The following is a 20,469-nucleotide window of genomic DNA, read 5'->3' as shown; positions in this document are numbered from 1 at the left end:
GCAAGGGAGATTTAGGTTAGATATTAGGAAAAGGTTTAACTATCTGGGTAGTTAATTTCTCGACTAGGCTTCCAAGGGAGGTTGTGGAATACCCATCACTGAATATTGTACAAATACCTGTCAGGGATGGTCTAGACCAGGGGTCTCAAAGTCCCGGCCAGCGGGCCAGCTGCGGCCCAAGAACCTCTCCAATGTGGCCTGTGGGGCTCCAGCAATTTTGGGGCTGGGTCTCTCTCTTGGCCCTGCCTGCCGCCCCAGTGCATTCCGACCCTGCCTGTCCCCCGGGTGATTTAAAACGGCCTGGGGCCCCGCTCACCACTGGCAGTGCAGAGGAGCTGAGCAGCTTCCTGCGCGCTTGCTCCACATGGCTGCCAGCCTCTCCCTGCGGTGCTGGGGCAGGGCTGTGCCTCCGCACGCTGCCCCTGCCCCGAGCGCCCCTGCAACCAATGGGAAGCTGCAGGGGTGGTGCCTGGGGGCAGCAGCACACAGAGGCCCCCCCAGCCTGCCCCGCCTTGGAGCCCCAGGTAAGCACCACACCCCAACCCCCTCCCAGAGCCTGCACCTTCACCTTCACCCCCACCCCATCCCCACACAATCCCTCCTGCCCCCAAACTCCCTCCCAGAGCCTGCAACCCCACCCCCTCCTCTTGCACCCAGCACCCAAACCCCATCCCAGAGCCTGCACCCCAGACCCTCTCCCTCACACTCCTTCCCAGAGCCCAACCTCTCACCCCTTCTGCACCCCAATCCCCTACCCTAGACCTCCTCCCCCACCCAAACTCCCTCCCAAAGCTTTAGGCAAGTGTGGGATGGAGTTCTGGGGGGGCGGGTTCTGGGCATCATGAGTGACATTATTGCCCCACTGAGCGAATTTGAGGACTGGCACTAAGGTAAATTGAGTTTGAGACCCCTGGTCTAGACTCTAGATTTACTTGGTTCTGCCTCAGCACAGGGGCCTGGACTTTATGACCTATTGAGGTCCCTTCCAGCCCTACACTTCTATGAACACAAGTCATCTAGAATGGAGCAGGAAAGTCTCAATGGGGAAAAGAAAAAAAAAGAGGCAAAGCAGAACTAAAGTTTTGGCAAATAGCCTAACTACACTGTATTAATAAAAATGAGGTGAAAGCCTTAGATCTCACAAGGATACCAACAGGAGTAGTGACAGACAAGGCTAAATTTCTGCTCTCCAGGAAGCTCAAAGCTTGCATATAAAGAGCATATGTTTCTCCTTGAATTGCAGTCTTTACAGGCAATGCTTGAAGTAAGAAAAGCTCTCTAAATTAGGAGTCCTAATACATGTTTGGTTAAGCATCTGATTGGCTGCTGAAGGGATGTTATATGCTTACCTGTCAAATATCCTTGCCTCCTTTAGAACATTCCCCAAATTGATGTAAGCATCCAAGAAGTTTGGGTCAAGTGTCACAGCCTGAAGATATTAAAAAAGGTAACTTACAAGCTTTGAACAGTACACTAAGAAACCCAAAGTTAATAGTTTTTTAATGTATATAACCCAATTTGTAAGCAGTTATTTAAAGGATTCTATAAAACTAATGAGTAAGAAAGATTAAAGGTAAGCATAAAATGCTAATATACACAACATATTTCTGCATGCTTTCTGGAGTGAATTTACCACTTGTGAAAGATGCTGGATTGACAACAGCGAGGACTGAAGTCCAATTTTTATCCACAGAACACACCACAGTACAAGCTCCCCTAAACTGGCCTACCAATATATCAACCCTGACCTAGTTGTCTCCATGTTCATGCAATCCCTCGCCTGTCAAAATGGATTCCAACAGATGCCAATTGTGGTTGTTTTAGGTTATAAAATAAAAAACTAACATCTTTCATCATGCAGTATTCTTGGTATTTGCAAGATCATATGGGGGGGGGGTCACTTCATCACACAATGATGCTGAAGCACAGCTATTCTGCATGAGGGAGCAACAGACAACAGCATTTACAGCTTTACAACTAGTAAGACTTAATGGAAATCCTAGAAAAGTGTTTGAGTGAATCACTCATGCACATTTTGGTGTGAATCCCTTTTTATAAGGGACTATTTTCCTCAACCCCACAGTTGTGCCCCAAAGATTTGTCTGAAGTTGGGTTTACTCTACTTTACCCCCACCAATGCAACGCTATGATTTCTCTACCTGTTTTAGGAAACAACCCTCCTGTACTTACACGGCTAAGAAATGCAACCCATGTCCCTCACCTGTGGCAAAATACTGAGCCAACTACAATTTTTTTTAGATGCTATAGAGAGAGTCAGTACAAGAGTAAAAGACAGCAAATATTGTATTGGTCTTTAGAAGGCTATTCTAGCAAGTTCATATCTGGTACATTATTTTACTAGGAACTGAAAGTATGCTAATAAGTTAAAGATTCAAAATACAGAATGTAGATGTAACATTAGATTTTAGATAAGCATTTGATAGACTAAAAACTTAAAGGTCACTCATATGAAAACTACCACATGGAGTAAAAATGGCTGAATGATCATAATTGCTGTTTGTGATCCTGGTTTATGTCATAGGAGGCCAAGAAAAAATTGTTGTGTAGGATATATTAGGACTTGATTTAGACCATTAAGGAATCTGAAGAGAAACAGCACATTATCAGATTATACTAACTGGGAGGTGTTGCACACTAGCAAGAGCAGGAATTATACATAAGAATCTAGAGGTAGAAACACGGGCAGGAAACAATATTTAACATCGTGGGAAAATGCAATTATTACATCTGTTTGAAGTAACTTTCCTAAGCTGTTCAATGGAAATACTTGGAAACAGCAAACTGAAGAAAACTACTTTAACAGGAAATTGTACTAGCCAACTTTATTTAAGAGTGCTCAGATACTACCAGGATGATGTTTTAGAAATGCTTGTAATAAAGCAGTTCTCACAGGAGTTAGAGATGGAAAAAGGCTATTAAAGTCATTTACCACATGCTCTGTCAGAGCAGAATTTTTCCACCTTTGATAATTCCTTATTACAGCAATTCTAAAACATCACTCCAGTGTCAACTTGGCAGCATAACACATGAATAAGTATTTCATGAGTTAAGTTATACCAATAATTAACAATATACCACATTGGGTAGTAGTATATGCAGACCTGAATACTTCTACCAGCTAGAAAAGTACTTACGTCTATGTACCCAATTCTTCACTCACTAGAATTAACTGAAGAACATGACAGGCGTAAACAGTTACCTTTTCAAAGTGATGAATGGCAAGCCAAATTTCTCCTTGAGCATTGAAAACACACCCAAGATTACTCCATGCTACTGCAAAGTTTGGCTGAGTCTCAATTGCTTTCAAGTAACAGGCCTTTAAACAGTTAAGAAGAAAGATAGAGAGGAAGGGGAATATTTGTAAAAAGAAAAACGAGAAAAAAAAAAACAATCGTCAGTATTCCTTCTCTAACCAGCCAAAAGTGATCCTGCAGTATAGGCTAGCTTGCGCCAAAACTAATGCACTGTAAACAGCTGGCTGATCCTGCGCCAGCGCAAACCAAAACCTAAGTGCAAGCCCACCATTTTTCAGTTATGCTGATCTTTAGGTAATATGCCTTCAGAAACCAATTCACCTGTTAGTACAGAACTGACGATTTTGCTTCCAAATCATTTCTAGTTCTGACTTGTCCGTCAAATCTAGGAGTCAAGAATTTACTCCATAAAGCAACTGGTTTCCCTTGGATACAAAGGTCTTAAGTCAGGAAAAATGTATATGACTTTAAAAGTACTCTGAAGATATAGATATAAAATGTTTTTTAAAAAAAAAATCTAGAAGAAAACTACTGAAAATGGCATTAACATTTTTGAAGGCTTACCTGTTCTTTCCCCTGAGTCAGAAGTTACATGCAAGTTGTATTTTATTCTGCTATTTCTACTCACAACTCCTCCCTCTTTAATATATTTTGACTGAGTCATTGCAGCTTCAAAACCTCAAATAACAGAATTGCATGAAGGTTTAGGTCCCTGTAATGCAAGCGCAAGAAGTCGCTGGCGCATCCTAACAGCACGCCGCCACGCTATCGCTGCAAATTGCTGTGCTACGTAGAATGCCCCAAGATAGAGTGAACGGCCAACCAGAATCATTAATCTACCAGACAGGCCCATGTAGAAACTTCCATGTTAAATTTGACATCTGGACTAAATGAACAGTGACCCGATTTTATCTAAAAGAGTATGGCATGGAGCTCAGACAGCCGCCCAATCAGAGATTAATCATCTAGACAACCGTTCACAAGGGCTTACTCGCACGCAATGCGCGTTACCGCTGCGCAGCCTTTGCGCTACTGCAGGATCACAGCGCATCATCAGAAGAGCAGAACGCTGCAATCCAAACAAAGAAGAAAAAAAGGAAAAAATGAACAACCAGAAGAGTTAGAAGATTTTACTATAAACTATTTCCAATTATTATTTCTTTTTTTTTTTTTTTAAATATCTTAATTTACTTTTACTTTATTTCTTTGAAAGAATTGTGGCTAGTAGTATAAAACATTCTCTTACATTACTTGCTTGTAAATAAAATATTTTAAGCTGTTTCTGAAGCCACAAGACAGAAGATTCAGGCATGGAGGCAAATGGTTTTGCTGTGGCAGTTACAAACCCGTTACCATATTTCTCATCATGTGACTTTTCGGTGCGTTCCTTGCTGGAAGAGGAGGAGGAGGTGTGTGTCTGCCCTAGATCCAGGCCTCGAGCTCCCTTCAGCGAGGCACCTTACGCATGGAATAGGAGGTTTCACCCACCTGAAACCTTCTAAATACAATATCAGTGGTGAAAAACCAAAAACAAGAGAGAAAATAAAACAAGATCATTAGTAAAAGTTCAACAAAGCAATTGAAATTCTCTGGATATGTCTAACATGGGAATGAGAACAATCTGTAACATAGGAGTCATGCAGAAGGGAGAGGGTTAATCAGGGCTATTGCATACAGCAGGGACTTTTTTTTTTTGGGAAGAAAGGCTCTGAAATGTCTACCAAAAAATTAAGTTTTGGTTCAAACTGTAAGGAATTTGCTGGCTTGATCTTTCAAATGCACTGATAACCAAAGAAATACATTGCAATTTACTCAAGATATTTTTCTTGCTCAGTGAGTTCTCAGAAAAAAACAGAACAACTTTCAGACTAGGTGTCTCCAGAGCTCTGAAACAAAGAGGTCAGCAACCTAAGGCAGGCGCAGTGTCTTGGCCTATACCAGTCACACTAAAGCTGCAGTGAAGTGCAATGCATGTTAGCTGTCCACTTGGTGGGCTGAGAACCAAGTGTCTCAAAGACATTTATAATTGGTGAACTACTATTTCAGAATCTGTTCAGCTCAGATCTGACCAACTGTGAATTATGCTGGTATAGACAAGTATGTATCCGAGTTGTCAGAAAAAAATATGAACAATGCACTTTAAAGTGGCACTTCCTCTACCCCATAATAGATGGTGCTAAAAGCAATATCCCTCCCCAGATGGTGCTGCAGCCAAACAGACAGCTACACTGTTCATACACTCCACTTGTTAGCATGCGCGTGGGGCTTGGAGTGACAGACGTGGAGTCCAAAGTCACTCTGGTTTCTCCACACTCCTCACCCCTGCAGCGCGGACGCGTAAGGTGGCTTGTAACAAGACCATTTTGTTTTGCAATCAAAGTTTTAAATATGTCAAGAGCTTTAAAACCCATCTTGGTATTCAAATTCTCAGTTTGGGAAACACAGACTGCTAGAAGCCACCTTTCCACTTTAGCAAGTTTTCTTTCAATCAGTTCATTTCCCAAACAAACCAGCTTTGTCCTTCTGATGCTTTATTTTGGGGAAAGACATGGAAGCACAAGTTTAGGGGATGATGTACTGCATCTATGATAGTTTATTAGCCTTTCTTCCACTATAAAGGTGAGGGGAAAGGTTAAAGAATAAAATCTTTAAAAGCCAATATTACAGAGTAACATTTGGATAAGGTTCTTCTCCACTTACAAGCTGCAAAGGACTTTAGAAGAGCAGCATTTTCAATAGCACCTGCATTGTACAGGAATCTCGAGCTAAATCACAGGCTCTCTGCTTGGCACCAGCAGGCAAGCCTCAGATTTGAAGGAATGTTATTTATTTCCAGATAAGATCATGGTGAAGGCCCTGCCCAAGACTTCAGAATGATATCAGATAGTCTAGTTCAGCAGAAAGACTCAGTAATGTTCCGTTTCTTGTTTTAAACCAACATTTAACATAGACGTGCCACATCTTGCCCTGCAACTACGCTGGGGCAATTCAGTGCCTTCAGTTTTCAGCAGTTTCTCAGATTGTTTGCAGATCAACGCAGATTTGAAGACTTGGTGAAAAGTTCAAGTTTTCAAAACATTGACGTTTAAATGTATTCTACTGAACACCTACCTTGGCTTCTTCCAAGCGACCCAGGGCTTTGAGCAGGTTCCCCAGGTCACTACGAACACAGTACAAGTCCTGAAAATCAAAGTCATGTTGTCAGCAGCTGCACTTGGGAGTGAAGAGACCTCAAAGCTCTTCAGAGAGATCTTATGAAAGTGCTTAGACTTCTCTAATCCCCTAGTGCTCACTGTTTTCTATTGTACCGTTCAAGACCCTTCGTAACCAACTAGATGAAGCCTAATGAGTTTGCTAGATCTAAAATCTTTGATGTAGTGAGTAATCAAACTGTTAAACAGTAATATGGTGATTCCTATAAAGAGAAGCACCCAATTAATCCAATTCATAATAATGGAAAAACACCAACAGCAAACAAAGAAAATAAGTTTTTAGGTCCCATTTTTGTATGAGGGTCACAATTCTTTTGAGCAGTAGTGAAAATAATTTTGGGAGAAACTGTATCATAAAAATCTACCTTAGTTCTCAAGCGCATCACCCTAATCATACCTTCATAATTATCTGTGCTTTGTTCAGATTCTGTTGTGACGGGACCTTAAGTACCTAGACAGAAAGTAACCCTGCCTCCAAGGCAGCGTTTATTTTCCACTTTTGTTCGTTTGGTAGTTTGTCCCATTTCACCTGCTTCGCTGACCCTATTTTATCGTTTTCTTACTTTCACCGTAACCAGAGCCAGGACTCAGAACTAAAATATAAAATTGGCAGCAAATGGGAGGACCAGGAGAGGAAGGCACCTTCAGTGTCTACTCCCCAGAAAGATACACATTTTAAACTTGTTTTACATTGAGAAGAACACATTTGTATAAGAAAACAATAGTACAGTATTCCTGAACAGCGCACAAGCCAACTGTTCTGCAATGAGGAAAGCTAAACCTAACAGAATTTTTTTACCAGAGGTTATTTTTAATCAAATAAAATAATGGTTTTTAACCACCCCAGCAAAAAGCCAGTTAGAAAATGCCTTACACTTGGACTATTTTAAAAACAGTTTCATTAATGCATACCACATTACACTTAGTTTTAGTTACATATTCAAATCGTGGTTACACAAGACAGTATACGTGGATTAATTTACAGATGTACAAATAAAGTAAAACTGAGTGGGTGTAATACTAATATATGTATTTATAACAACTGGTCAGAATATCTGCATACATTTTGCTTCAGTACTTTCTCAGGGAATTTATACATGTCATGACTCATTTCAGTTTTCAATATTATATACACAAAAGTCAAACACATTTGATTATATGAAAACAAAAATGCAGAGTTGTAGGCCTGAAGCACTAAGCAATCAGAAGCATGCACAGTTGCAGACTACCAGTCCAGGTCCTATCGGCCATGCAGCATAATACAGCAGAAAACTAACTCCGAACCTACTCCTCAGTTCTGAAGGGATGTATCTAAAGTTTGAAATTATTTGTTCTACGCTTGCTGAACTTCTGTATACTAACAATTATTTTTCGCAGATTCCTGGTTTAAACCAGTATTTACCAGGGCCCTGTCCTAAATTAGTTTTTCCCCAGGGAAACTGACAACCCTGATCCAGTAACCAATTGTCCTACTGCAGTCAGCAGGGCTGTGTGAAGTATTTGGAGAGCACAATGCAGACCAGAGGTCAGCTCAGGCCTAATTTTAAACCCTGAAACGAACCTGAAGCAAGCACAACCCAATGCAAATCCCACCTGAGTGTGTTGAGGCATTTATAGAACTGACCCAAACATGATCCTTTCCCCCCAAACTCCTGTCAGCATGGTCTCCTCGTCCTTGGGGTTTGGCCTGGTAGGGGTTTCCCGCTCCCCTTGCCCACGGAGTTGACATGACAGCTGCTGCATGCCCTGCTCCTGCTGGCTACCATGGCCTCACTGTACTGTGCATGATGTGGCGTGAGAAGTGCTACAGTATTACTCCACAGAGAGATTGTAGTGGCCAGCAGGAGAGGGGTCTGCAGCCACTGCCACACTGACTGCATGGGTAGGTGGTGACACAGCCAACAGGTGACAGACCTGACCCGAACCCCACAACTGTATTCTGATTCTGTCAGGTTCAGGTCAGGTTGCAAGGCTCTACTGAAGACTAAAAAGATACTGAACAGTAACTTCTTGGCATTAGGTATATGACAAAGTCATTAAAGCAGATGATCCCATCCAAGGGAAACACTGAAATATTAAATACTAATCTTTTTTGCATCTTGTTAATCCATAGTATGGATTTATTAGTATTTAACAACTTTCAGGTTTATATTTTGTCATATGATTTAAAAACTTTAAAAGAAGTTAGTGACAGTACAGCATTCCTTAATTCTCAATCCAGAGATCAATTTTTCCCTACTCTCCTCCTTCTCACAGAATTTCTCATGTAAGCCAAAGGCATCAATAGCAAATCACCTATTAGAAAAATCTAAAAACATTCATAGATTCCAAAGCCATAAGGGACCACTGTGATCTAGTCTGACCTACTGTGTAACACAGGCCACAGAACTTCCCCAAATTAGCATATCTTTTAGAACATCAATCTTGATTTAAAGATTGCTAGCAATGGGGAATCTACCATAACCCTTGGTAAACTGTTTCAATGGTTAATTACCCTTGCTATTAAAAATGTATGCCTTATTCCCAATCAGAATTTCTTCAGCTGCCAGCCACCGGATCACGTTACACCTTTTTCTGCTAGACTGAATAACCTATTATCAAGTATCAGGTCCCCATGTAGGTACTTATAGACTAAGGCTTGGTGTACACTACCAACTTATGTCAGTATAACTACATCCCTCAGGCGTGTGGAAAAACCATACCTCAAGCAATGTAGTTATACTGACCTACCCGCCAGAGTAGACAGTGCTATGTTGGCTGGAGTGCATCTCCCACTGACATAGCTACCACCTCTTGGGGAGGTGGATTAACTACACCGATGGGAGAATTCTCTTCCTTTGGAGTAGAGCATCTTTGTTAAAGCACTACAGCTGCGCCAGTGCAGTGTTTTAAGTTTACACAAGCCCTAATCAAGCTGCCCCTTAATCTTCTTTGTTAAGCTAAACAGGTTGAGTTCCCTGAATCTACCACTATAACGCATGTTATATGCTCAATGCTTTTTTTGCCTCTGTCTTCACTAACAAGGTTAGCTCCCAGACTGCTGCGCTGGGCATCACAACATGGGGAGTAGATGGCCAGCCCTCTGTGGAGAAAGAGGTGGTTAGGGACTATTTAGAAAAGCTGGACGTGCACAAGTCCACGGGGTCGGACGAGTTGCATCCGAGAGTGCTAAACGAATTGGCGGCTGTGATTGCAGAGCCATTGGCCGTTATCTTTGAAAACTCGTGGCGAACGGGGGAAGTCCCAGATGACTGGAAAAAGGCTAATGTAGTGCCAATCTTTAAAAAAGGGAAGGAGGAGGATCCTGGGAACTACAGGCCAGTCAGCCTCACCTCAGTCCCCGGAAAAATCATGGAGCAGGTCCTCAAAGAATCAATCCTGAAGCACTTACATGAGAGGAAAGTGATCAGGAACAGTCAGCACGGATTCACCAAGGGAAGGTCATGCCTGACTAATCTAATCGCCTTCTATGATGAGATTACTGGTTCTGTGGATGAAGGGAAAGCAGTGGATGTATTGTTTCTTGACTTTAGCAAAGCTTTTGACACGGTCTCCCACAGTATTCTTGTCAGCAAGTTAAGGAAGTATGGGCTGGATGAATGCACTATAAGGTGGGTAGAAAGTTGGCTACATTGTCAGGCTCAACAGGTATTGATCAATGGCTCCGTGTCTAGTTGGCAGCCGGTGTCAAGTGGAGTGCCCCAGGGGTCGGTTTTGTTCAATATCTTTATAAATGATCTGGAGGATGGTGTGGATTGCACCCTCAGCAAATTTGCGGATGATACTAAACTGGGAGGAGTGGTAGATAAGCTGGAGGGCAGGGATAGGATACAGAGGGACCTAGACAAATTGGAGGATTGGGCCAAAAGAAATCTGATGAGGTTCAATAAGGGTAAGTGCAGGGTCCTGCACTTAGGACAGAAGAACCCAATGCACAGCTACAGACTAGAGACTGAATGGCTAGGCAGCAGTTCTGCGGAAAAGGACCTAGGGGTGACAGTGGACGAGAAGCTGGATATGAGTCAGCAGTGTACCCTTGTTGCCAAGAAGGCCAATGGCATTTTGGGATGTATAAGTAGGGGCATAGCGAGCAGATCGAGGGACATGATCGTTCCCCTTTATTCGACATTGGTGAGGCCTCATCTGAGTACTGTGTCCAGTTTTGGGCCCCACACTACAAGAAGGATGTGGATAAATTGGAGAGAGTCCAGCGAACTAAATGATTAGGGGTCTGGAACACATGACTTATGAGGAGAGGCTGAGGGAACTGGGATTGTTTAGTCTGCAGAAGAGAAGAATGAGGGGGGATTTGATAGCTGCTTTCAACTACCTGAGAGGTGGTTCCAGAGAGGATGGTTCTAGACTATTCTCAGTGGTAGAAGAGGACAGGACAAGGAGTAATGGTCTCAAGTTGCAGTGGGGGAGGTTTAGGTTGGATATTAGGAAAAACTTTTTCACTAGGAGGGTGGTGAAACACTGGAGTGCGTTACCTAGGGAGGTGGTAGAATCTCCTTCCTTAGAAGTTTTTAAGGTCCGGCTTGACAAAGCCCCGGCTGGGATGATTTAATTGGGGATTGGTCCTGCTTTGAGCAGGGGGTTCGACTAGATGACCTCCTGAGGTCCCTTCCAACCCTGATATTCTATGTTTTCTAATCCTTTATTCACTCTCCTGGCTCTTCTCTGAACCCTCTTGAATTTATCAACATCCTTGAATTTTGGACACAGGAATCAGGTATTCTGGCAGCAGTCTCACTAGTGTCAATTACAGAAGTAAAATGACTTTTCTACTCCTACTCGAGATTCTCCTGTTTATGCAGCTAAGAACTGAATTTGACCTTGTGGCAACAGCATTGCCCTGGGAGCTCACATTCAGCTGATTATTCACCACGACTCCCAAATCTTTTTCAGAGTCACTGCTTGGGAAATTTCCTTTATTAACTCAATTATAGAGATAAGTATATAAGAAGCCGTCATAGAACATTCCCAGAAAAACTTTTTTTTGCAGACAAGCAAAGGATGTCATGCCTTTTAAAACCTGTAAAAAGAATGTTAATTGTGAAAAATCTGACTAGAAACATGGTCAGCGGTTCTCAAACTGTGGGTCGGGAACCGCAAAGTGTGTCACGACTCCGTTTTAATGGGTCACCAGGTTGGCGTTAGACCTGCTGGAGCCCAGGATCGAAGCCAAAGCCCAACCCCCATCGCCCAGGGCTGAAGCCCAAGGGCTTCGGCCTGGGGTGGCAGGGCCTGGGCTTCAGCCCCCCCAGCCCGGGGTCATGTACTAATTTTTGTCATCAGAAGCTGGTCACGGTGCAATGAAGTTTGAGAACCCCTGCACTAAGTCTATGGTTAGGGTTTCACCACCAGCCTTAACTCTTCAAATCATCATGTAAACCAAAGACTTCTCTATCTGTACTGAAGCAGCAGTGTGCTTGATGGTGGGGTATAACATGGAGCTCTATGAACAGAGTGTTACTTACAGGATTGTACTGAAGGGCAGAAACATAGGCTTGTACTGCCCCTTCCATATCACCCGCAGCTACCAGTGCAGCAGCCAGATTAATATATCCATCAATGAAATCTGGTTTGAGGCGTAGCGCATGCCTATAATGCTCAATAGCTTCTTGCAGCTGCCCACGTTCCTTGTACACATTTCCTAGATTCGAGTAGGCTTCGGCCAACAATGGATTCTGTTTAATAGCCAAAGTGCTGAAGTGAGCGGACCTGGAGAAAATCAGACAAGTTAACACAAACAACTTTGCCAACAGGGAGGTTTACAGGCAAGCCTATGGCCAGAATTACTCGTACAATCTCAAGTCAGTCAACTATATAACCAACTAACCATCCTTGCAAAACCATCCTGCAAGGTTTATCTGCCCAGGCACAAAATCTACTATTCCAACTTCACAATATTTTACATGCTTATTCAAGACAGATTACTTGTCAGAGGTAAGTACAATTTTGCAAAGCTTCTAGCCTAAGCTCACACTGATGGATCAAAAACACTCCAAAAAACTTCTATTCACACGTTTCAACGGTTTCAGGCTTTGGCATGCCTTCCGATCAACTTACACACATGGTTTTTCTGACTCTTTTCAATAGACAGAGTAACAGGAAGGGGTGATGTAGAAACTTTGTGTTCCCTAAACTTGGGAAATATTACACTTGATCTAAACCACATAAAATGATCCCAAGGCACTATGGTGAGGAGACGCTTGTAGCAATAATTCTAAACACACCATTTAATTAGTTACACCTCCAATAACTAGAACAGTTAACAAGCTTTTAAACATTTGAGGTATAGTAGAAAGTAAGATGAATGAAGGTAAAAGTACACCAATGAGTCAACTTTGAGACTAATAAAATTTCACAAAGATTGCAAAGAGAGGAACATATTTCAGGGATAAACAATATGTGTTGCGGCCTAACAGCTAGTGTCCAAGAGGCACCAGAAGAAACAACGAATAACGTAGAAGTGCCTTTGAGTGCACCTGGTACATACAGTTGATGCTGATTTGTCCATTTATGGCATTAAGAGAAGTTATCCCTGTCACGTGTTTAACCAACTTAAGCTATTTAGAGGAATGTGTGCGTCTCTCTATTCTTCAATTCGGTTACTTTGAGCACAAAATCCAAAGTTCTGAGGAGGCTTAATAAAAGCAAACACACTTTCATGTGTTTTGCACGAAGATTGTCATTATAGAGGCTCCCATTCCCAAGCTGGTAGAGGATTTCATGGAGCATAATTTACTAACCTTGGATACAACCTCTACAGAAAGTGGTAAAAAAGCCCAGAAGAGATATTAGACACTACCTTGGTGTTGCCTGGGATGCTATTCACCATAACCAAAGCCAAAAACGGAAAAATAATCTATGGCTACTGCCCTGATTTTCTCTGTTGTCAGTCAAGTAGTGACTCAAATATCAGTTAAATAACAAAATTAACTAAAATTATAACAAAGTTTCTCATAGCTGCAGACAGCATTAATAGATTCTTTTTTCAGGCTAGAAGTGTTAACGAAACCAAGAGTAGAAATGGACATTCCAAATCTCTTACCTGTCCAGTCTGCGACACTGGAAGTGAATGGATGATAGTAATAAAAGAACGCCAGTGTTATCAGGCTCTTGTCTCCAAAGCTGCATGCAGTGTCTCTCTGCTGCTTCAAAGTCTCCTGCCTGATATTCACGATGAGCCAACTCCGCTAACCCTTGGAAGGAAAGCATACGTTTCGTTGGTTCTGGAGAATCACCAAAACATTTAGGGGGGAAAACAAAAAGTTAGAAAATGGAAACAAAAAGTTGTAAAAATATGGTGTGTAAAATTAAAGGATGAAAATGCTTGAAACTACGTAAAGCACTAGAGTGTCTGGCATTTTAAACTCCTAAATCCTCATTTCAACATACTTTTATGACATCTCTAGCATTAATTTATATGTTTACTTTACAATGGTCTTTTCTCAGTCAGGGTTGGGAAATATATTCAATAAGAATTTATAATCAATATATTAAAAGCTGTTTATTTTCAGAAATTCACCAGTCATTACTCCCTGCTTCTCTTTTCATCACATACAAAACTATCAAACTAAATAATGTAAGATACAACCGAGTTTTTAAAACTGAATTAGAGACTTCACACTGAAATTCTATTTGAAGAGACTTCTGCTGCAATATTGTATTTCCTGTCCTTAATACCTCAGCATGAAAACAGGTTGAATCTGTTTGCTTATTCCTCCCACCTGAAGCTAGAACCTGCTCATAATATTATAATCCATTGCTCTAGTAAGTATTGGGTGGGAAAAAGCAAGAACAGTAGCATTCTTAAAAATAAAGATACAGGTTTCATGCAAAAGAAAAAAACCACAACCCTCAAGAAATAAAAGAAAGGGAACACAAAGACTTTTGCTACATATGCAGACTTGTTTTGCATTAGAACTTGTTTCAAAGTTTTCATATGGCGCCAGCAAGTCTCAAATGGTACTTCCCTTGCCCTCACACACTGCTTATCTCATCTATGCTGAACAAAAACAAAACACCACCACCAAAACCATCCAGAGGGTGGCTTGGCTAACAGAGCATGCTGTAATTAAAGACTATATTCTCCTAGCCCTTTAAGGAATGGGTCATTAGGAAGGACAGGCTTGGGGGGCAAGGTTGTTAAGCAGAGGGAGTTAATTTTGAATGTCTAGTTAGATTAGGAACAGGAGTTTTATGTGTTTGATAAAACTTGAATATTTTTGTTGTATATATGCATATTTTAATGGTTTAAATAAAATAGCACCTGAGACAAAGATCATGCAATCCTACTTCCCAAATGCAAATCACAGCTACCTGGCATGGAAAATGAACGATTAGGCTGAAGCACAGGTATGCTACTACTAAGCAGGGCTTGAAAAATCCATTTGTCCCAGAGAACAGGTAAGTCGCCCTGCACCAAGGTCTGTCTGAACATTTTGTACCACCAATTGTTATTTGTAACACTGAAGATTACTGTAAATGAAAGACCAGTGAAAGACTTCTATTTTTCCAATTATTGTGGATGTATTTTTACCAGATTCGCCAGTTTCGCAAAGAAACATTTCCCACCATAACCTGGTTGATCTTTATTTTATTAAATGCAAAACCCATGTACAGCTGAATCCTCTGTAATACTAGGGACCTGAAACAGATCTAATTTACCAGAGAAGCATATAGATACTACAGAAATCCCTGGAAGTCAGTTTCCTCTGGTTGTAAGAATCTAAAAAGTATAATTCTGTGTGAAAAGTAGGAAATTATGAAAAAAAGAAAGAAAAAGGTCAAGGGAATCTGAAGCTACTTATTGAGTTTTTTAATTCACTCTTTTCAAATTGATGGTATCCTTTCAATCTTTCATTTAAAAATGAATCTTTCCGGTGCTGATTGTAGAGAGACACTCGGTTCATGTTTGGAAGGCTAAGCTGATTCAGTGTTCTCTTTCAAGGAAAGACAGACAGCTCTAGTGTGTCTCCTACTGTTCATAGCTTTGACATGCTGCCTTAGGGTGGAATTAACAACACTCTGGTCAGGTTCATTACTATGAACCCCTCAAGTTTTACCACACTGCCTGGGAAAGCTCCCAAGAGAAGCTAGCTCAAGTTATTCGCAGACAAACCTCCAAAACAGGCTGAAAGAATAAGTGGTGCTTCCAATTTTTAGACCTACTAGTCACAGGCTATGAAAGCTGGACTCTTCTTGGGGAATCTAAGGACACCACCATTCCCAGGAACTTGATCTGGTGGAGGACTAGGCAACTCACTAGAGGATGGCCTAGACTAGTGGTTTTCAAACTATAGGTCGTGACCCAGTACTGGGTCACGGAATGTAAGGCACTGGGTCGCGGTGGCTGTGGTCCCATCGGTGGCGCTGCCCAGCTAAGGCAAAATAGTCCCTACCTGTTCTGACACCGTGCTGCTCCCCATAAACGGCCAGCAGCAGGTCTGGCTCCTAGGTGTGGGGGGCTGCATAACCCCCGAGCACTGGCTCCACACTCCCATTGCCCGGGAGCTGGGGGGGCCGGTGCCTGTGGGCGAGAGCCACCTAGTAACCGGATCTGCTGCTGGCTGCTTTCAGGAGTAAGAGGTTTGCGGTGCCAAGACAGGCGGGAAGCCTGCCGCTGCACCGCTGACCGGGCACTGCCAGAGCTAAGCCCGCACCCCAACCCCCTGCCCTGAGCTCCCCCAACCCAGAGCCCCCTCCTGCACCCTAAAACCCTCATCCCCAACCCAGAACCTACACCCTCAGCCCAGAGTCCTGACCCCCTCCTGCACCCTAACCCCGTCCCAGCCCAGAGACCCCTCGTACACCCTGAACTCCTCATACCCAGCCCTCACCCCTGCACCCCAACCCTCTATCCCAGTCCTGAGCCCCTCCCACACCCCTAATCCCCAGCTCCAATAGGTTGCAGGCATCAACAATTTTCTTCAACTGGGTCACCAGAAAAAAAAGTTTGAAAACCACTGGCCTAGACCACACTGTTAAGTACCCAGTTCCCATTGGTGCTACCGCTGGTTCAGTTTTAGTCCTTCAAATAGCTTGTGCCTGGTAAAAAAAAATTCCAATCTCTGCTGTTAAGTGTTCTGCTACTGAAGTTGCAAAGACAAAGGAAGCTAAAAGGAGGAAATCAACTGCTATGTACTACTACCCTTAACTCAAGATGGAAATGTTGAAATGAGATTTACAACTGTGAAACTAAAGGTAATCTGTTTTATTTGTTTACTTTGAAACTTAGATACGTTTTATTTGCCCCCCACCAACCCCATCTGCCAAAACACAAACATCTAAGTTTCATGCTTAAAACTGGAGGGCAAGGTGGATAAAAATCAATGATTTAAAAAAAAAAGCAAGATTTTTTTATTATTTTAATCAGTTTTTTTTTTTGATAAAATGTTTGAGGGAAAAAACCTATCTAAAGATAGTTTTAGATAAGATATCTTTGAGCTATAATGTATCTTATCATGGAATAGGGATTATAAATTCTAATTCTATAGCTTGAGACAATATATTCATGTAAGGTTAAGGAAAGTTTTGTGAAGGAGTTCCAACAGTTCATAGATTAGGGACCCAATCCTATGAGGTTCCACAGGCTTCTGTACAGATTATTTAGGTTAATCTTTCTATCTAACTAATGGGACTCAGTGCTCAGTCTAGAAGATATCATCAGAGATGCTTAGTTTTGTAGTTCTCAAATTGGTTTTGTCTCTCCAGAGATAACTGCAAGAACGTTTTGAAAGAAAGAAAGGTGAGAAATAACAGACGTCAACCTTATTCTCCCTCTGTAAATTTGTGTACACAGAGTCAATCCCTTACCTCTCTCTAAAAGAGCAAAGTTTCAAAAAGTTCAATGAATAGACAATTGTTGGGGGCGGAATAGATCCGGACAAGAAGTCTGGAGATAAATGTGAGAAGCGAGGGACATATATATGCTTGTTTTGTTATAATATTATATGCTTGCTGTTGAAGAAAAAAATCCAGAATACGTAATGATGTTGTTTTAGTTAACTAAAACAATTTAAATGTCTCTCTGGTGATGTTCTCCTCCTAATACAGCATGGCAAGAAAATCCTCCAAATATTAACGATTACTTATTGAATTGGAGATAGTTCACCTCCCAATGACTTCATAAATATCTGCTTCCATTACCTTTGGTAAATGAAATAACCAATCATTCATTTTCTGACATAGCTGTAAAACTAATCTGAAAAGTTTTCAAAATAATACACTGTTTTAAAAATGTATAGCGTGTACCTTCTAAAAATGAAACCTACATCTCTATCTCTGAGTTGTAAAGAATATGTATTAAGTTTATAACAACCAACAACAATGCACTTTTATGTAGAAATCCATGATTAAATCGAGTCTAGTGATTTAAATCAAATTAACCCTGCGGAAGGGTGACAGATACAAGGAAGTGGCTCAGAGATGCTTTACTTTTGTCCAAAACTTGGGAGAATGGATTCTACTAACCTGAGGATCAGTGAAACACACCCTTAGATTTTCTTCATTTGCCAAATCTTTCAAAAATGAGCGACACCCCAACTTCTCCCCACCAATTAAATTCAGGAGCACTAGTGCCAACGAACCACTTCACTCCTTTCTGTGAAATTTTGGAACTGGCCCTATTCGCAAGTATTGGGGGGGATGTGGCGTGGCCAGCTAGATCAGAGTCCAAAATGAAATCAGAGCCCTGCTCTTTAACACTTTTGATATATAAGAGACACCATTTATCCAACAAATGCACAGCCTTGCAATTAATACCTTCCTATAGAGTTCACTTCAAGTCAAACTAGTTCTGAAAGTAACAATGATAGTTAAGTAGATTCCAGAAGAGTTCTTCCTCAGGCACATACAGAACTCTGTATCTATTATTCATATAGTCTAGTGTAAGTGCATTAATTCAAATGTTTTCTAAAGAGTACCTGACTTTATGAGAGACCTTGACCAAGAATAGTATGTGCTATGATAATAAGTTAATGTTTGTCAAGTGCTCAGAAACAGCAATATCCAGCTTAGAAAACAAAGAAGAAAAAGCTATAAAAAGATGCCAAAAGCAAATTTTCTTGCAAAAGATTTGATCTTAACAGCAGATCTTAAAAGCATTTTCCTATTAAGCTGTCAATTTATGAAATAAAGTATTTGGTTCACTTCAACACATACTCCTGAAAGTACAGAAAGGAACTCCTAAAAAATGTAACTGGAACTAAGGGGATGAGGTAGGAGGAGAGGTCCAGGCATTTCCCAAGAAATATTTCTGGGCCCTATTTCATAAAGCTTTCACGCAAGTACAAACTAAATCATGGTTCTACAACACATCAAAAAATGCACACTCAGTGATGCTTTACAAGAAATTCAAGCTATGATGAAAACTGAATTATGAAAACAAAAAAGCCAAACACTGTGACTTAGAAAACAGAAATAAAAGTTAAAAAAAAAGTTTAGACTGATGTGGCCCCCACAAACTGCAGTTTAAGACCTGCAATTTATACTATTTACCACAAGTTGTTACAGAAAGAACATAAAAAATTCAGTGTGACCAATCTGTATGATTTGCAGGATCAGCGAGCCACCTTGAGTTGCTGTGTGAAATATCTGGGGACTGCATTCTCCGATGCACAATTACTGAACCTCAGACACAGGATTCTGGAAAATTCCACCTTTCAAATTGAATCATTTAGTATAAACTTCTCAGCTACTTGGTCTCAAAACAGAAGAGGCAATATGCAAAAGGACAGAACTAAGTAAACTACAAGAACTAATCTTTTATGCTGACACTTTATAGGATTCATACATCAACAGAGTAGGATACAGAATACTTCCGTATTAGCTTGTGCTTCTCATCAGCGGAAAACCCTTCCCCCCACTGCCAATGTACACACCTCAGTGCTTTTTTATTTTCGCTGATCTCTCTTGAAAACAACCACATTTGCCGTAATGGCTATAAGAACCCCGAGAAAACTGAGCTCTGGAATTAAACTTCAATTCTCAATAGTATCAATATCCCAATCTGTCCACACAGACGAACCAAAGGACCAGGGGCAGCGGGACGCCTGCGGCGGCCGACTGGGGAGAAGGACCCCTTTACCCCATGGGGGAAGGGCACGCTCTGCGACCCCGGAACGGGAACTACCAGCAAACGGCCCCCCTTGCCCGGCAGGGACCCCACCCCAGCACGGGGCCTGGGGCCCCCCTTGCCCGGCAGGGACCCCACCCCAGCACGGGGCCTGGGGCCCCCCTTGCCCGGCAGGGACCCCACCCCAGCACGGGGCCTGGGGCCCCCCTTGCCCGGCAGGGACCCCACCCAAGGCCCTCCAGAGACACCGCAGCCCTAGCAGGGCGGTGACCTCAGGTCTCCCGCACCCCCACAGCGAGATGAGGCACGGCCTGCCCGGCCCCGCAGGCCCGGTACCTGTGCTGTCAGCCACGTTCCCCACAGAGGTCGCCATCAGGAGAGACGCCGGGCTGCGGCTGGGCGGGCGAGCCTCGGGCTGAAGCTCTGGGGCTCCCCGGGCGCGGAGAGATCCAATCAGGCGCGAACAAGCCACCGAGCAACAGCGTCCCCGAGCTCCCCCTTCGCGCTAAGGCGGCGGCTCCAGAAATGGCGGCAGAGGCGGAGGAAGCTACACGGCCGGGGCGTATGGCTCCTGACGGACCTATTTCTTTCCACAAAATAGTCCGTCTAGGCAAAGGAACCCTGGACGGTGTAGAATCCTAGCCGATATCAAATCCACTTGAGGCGGATAAATCTGTTTCTGGAACTAACTCGCCTCCTTTCGATGGACTCTCTGATTAGAGAGCCACAGAAGCCTATAAAAAGTGACCACTCATCTTCTCGGTATCGTTCCGCGTGAGACCATTGCGACAAATGAGATCTCAGCGCGCATGTGTCAGGCGCTACCACCTTCTCTCACCCGCACATGGCGCCCGCGGCTAACTCCGCTGCGTGCGTCACGGAGACGCAGCGCGTGCAT

The 20,469-nt window shown here is 42.5% G+C and overlaps 1 protein-coding gene across 2 annotated transcripts in view; it reads right to left on the bottom strand.

Moving 5' to 3' along the window:
- Positions 1-20,114, bottom strand: part of OGT (O-linked N-acetylglucosamine (GlcNAc) transferase) — a 77,322-nt gene extending 57,208 nt beyond the window's left edge. The window contains exons 1-6 of one of the 2 annotated variants that reach the window (XM_084639999.1): positions 19,908-20,114; positions 13,545-13,725; positions 11,968-12,211; positions 6,387-6,455; positions 3,221-3,337; positions 1,350-1,429 (exon numbers count right to left, since the gene is read on the bottom strand). In XM_084639999.1, the coding sequence (XP_084496125.1) occupies positions 1,350-1,429; positions 3,221-3,337; positions 6,387-6,455; positions 11,968-12,211; positions 13,545-13,725; positions 19,908-19,944 (728 nt within the window). In that variant the 5' untranslated portion in view covers positions 19,945-20,114. The remainder of the gene's footprint in view (positions 1-1,349; positions 1,430-3,220; positions 3,338-6,386; positions 6,456-11,967; positions 12,212-13,544; positions 13,726-19,907) is intronic. The other variant, XM_084640000.1, reaches the window with a different exon arrangement.
- Positions 20,115-20,469: the final 355 nt, after the last annotated feature.

Source organism: Lepidochelys olivacea (assembly GCF_965140295.1).
Source record: "Lepidochelys olivacea isolate rLepOli2 genome assembly, chromosome: 9".
Lineage (NCBI taxonomy): Eukaryota > Metazoa > Chordata > Testudines > Cheloniidae > Lepidochelys > Lepidochelys olivacea.
This window is presented reverse-complemented; position numbering and strand designations above follow the sequence as displayed.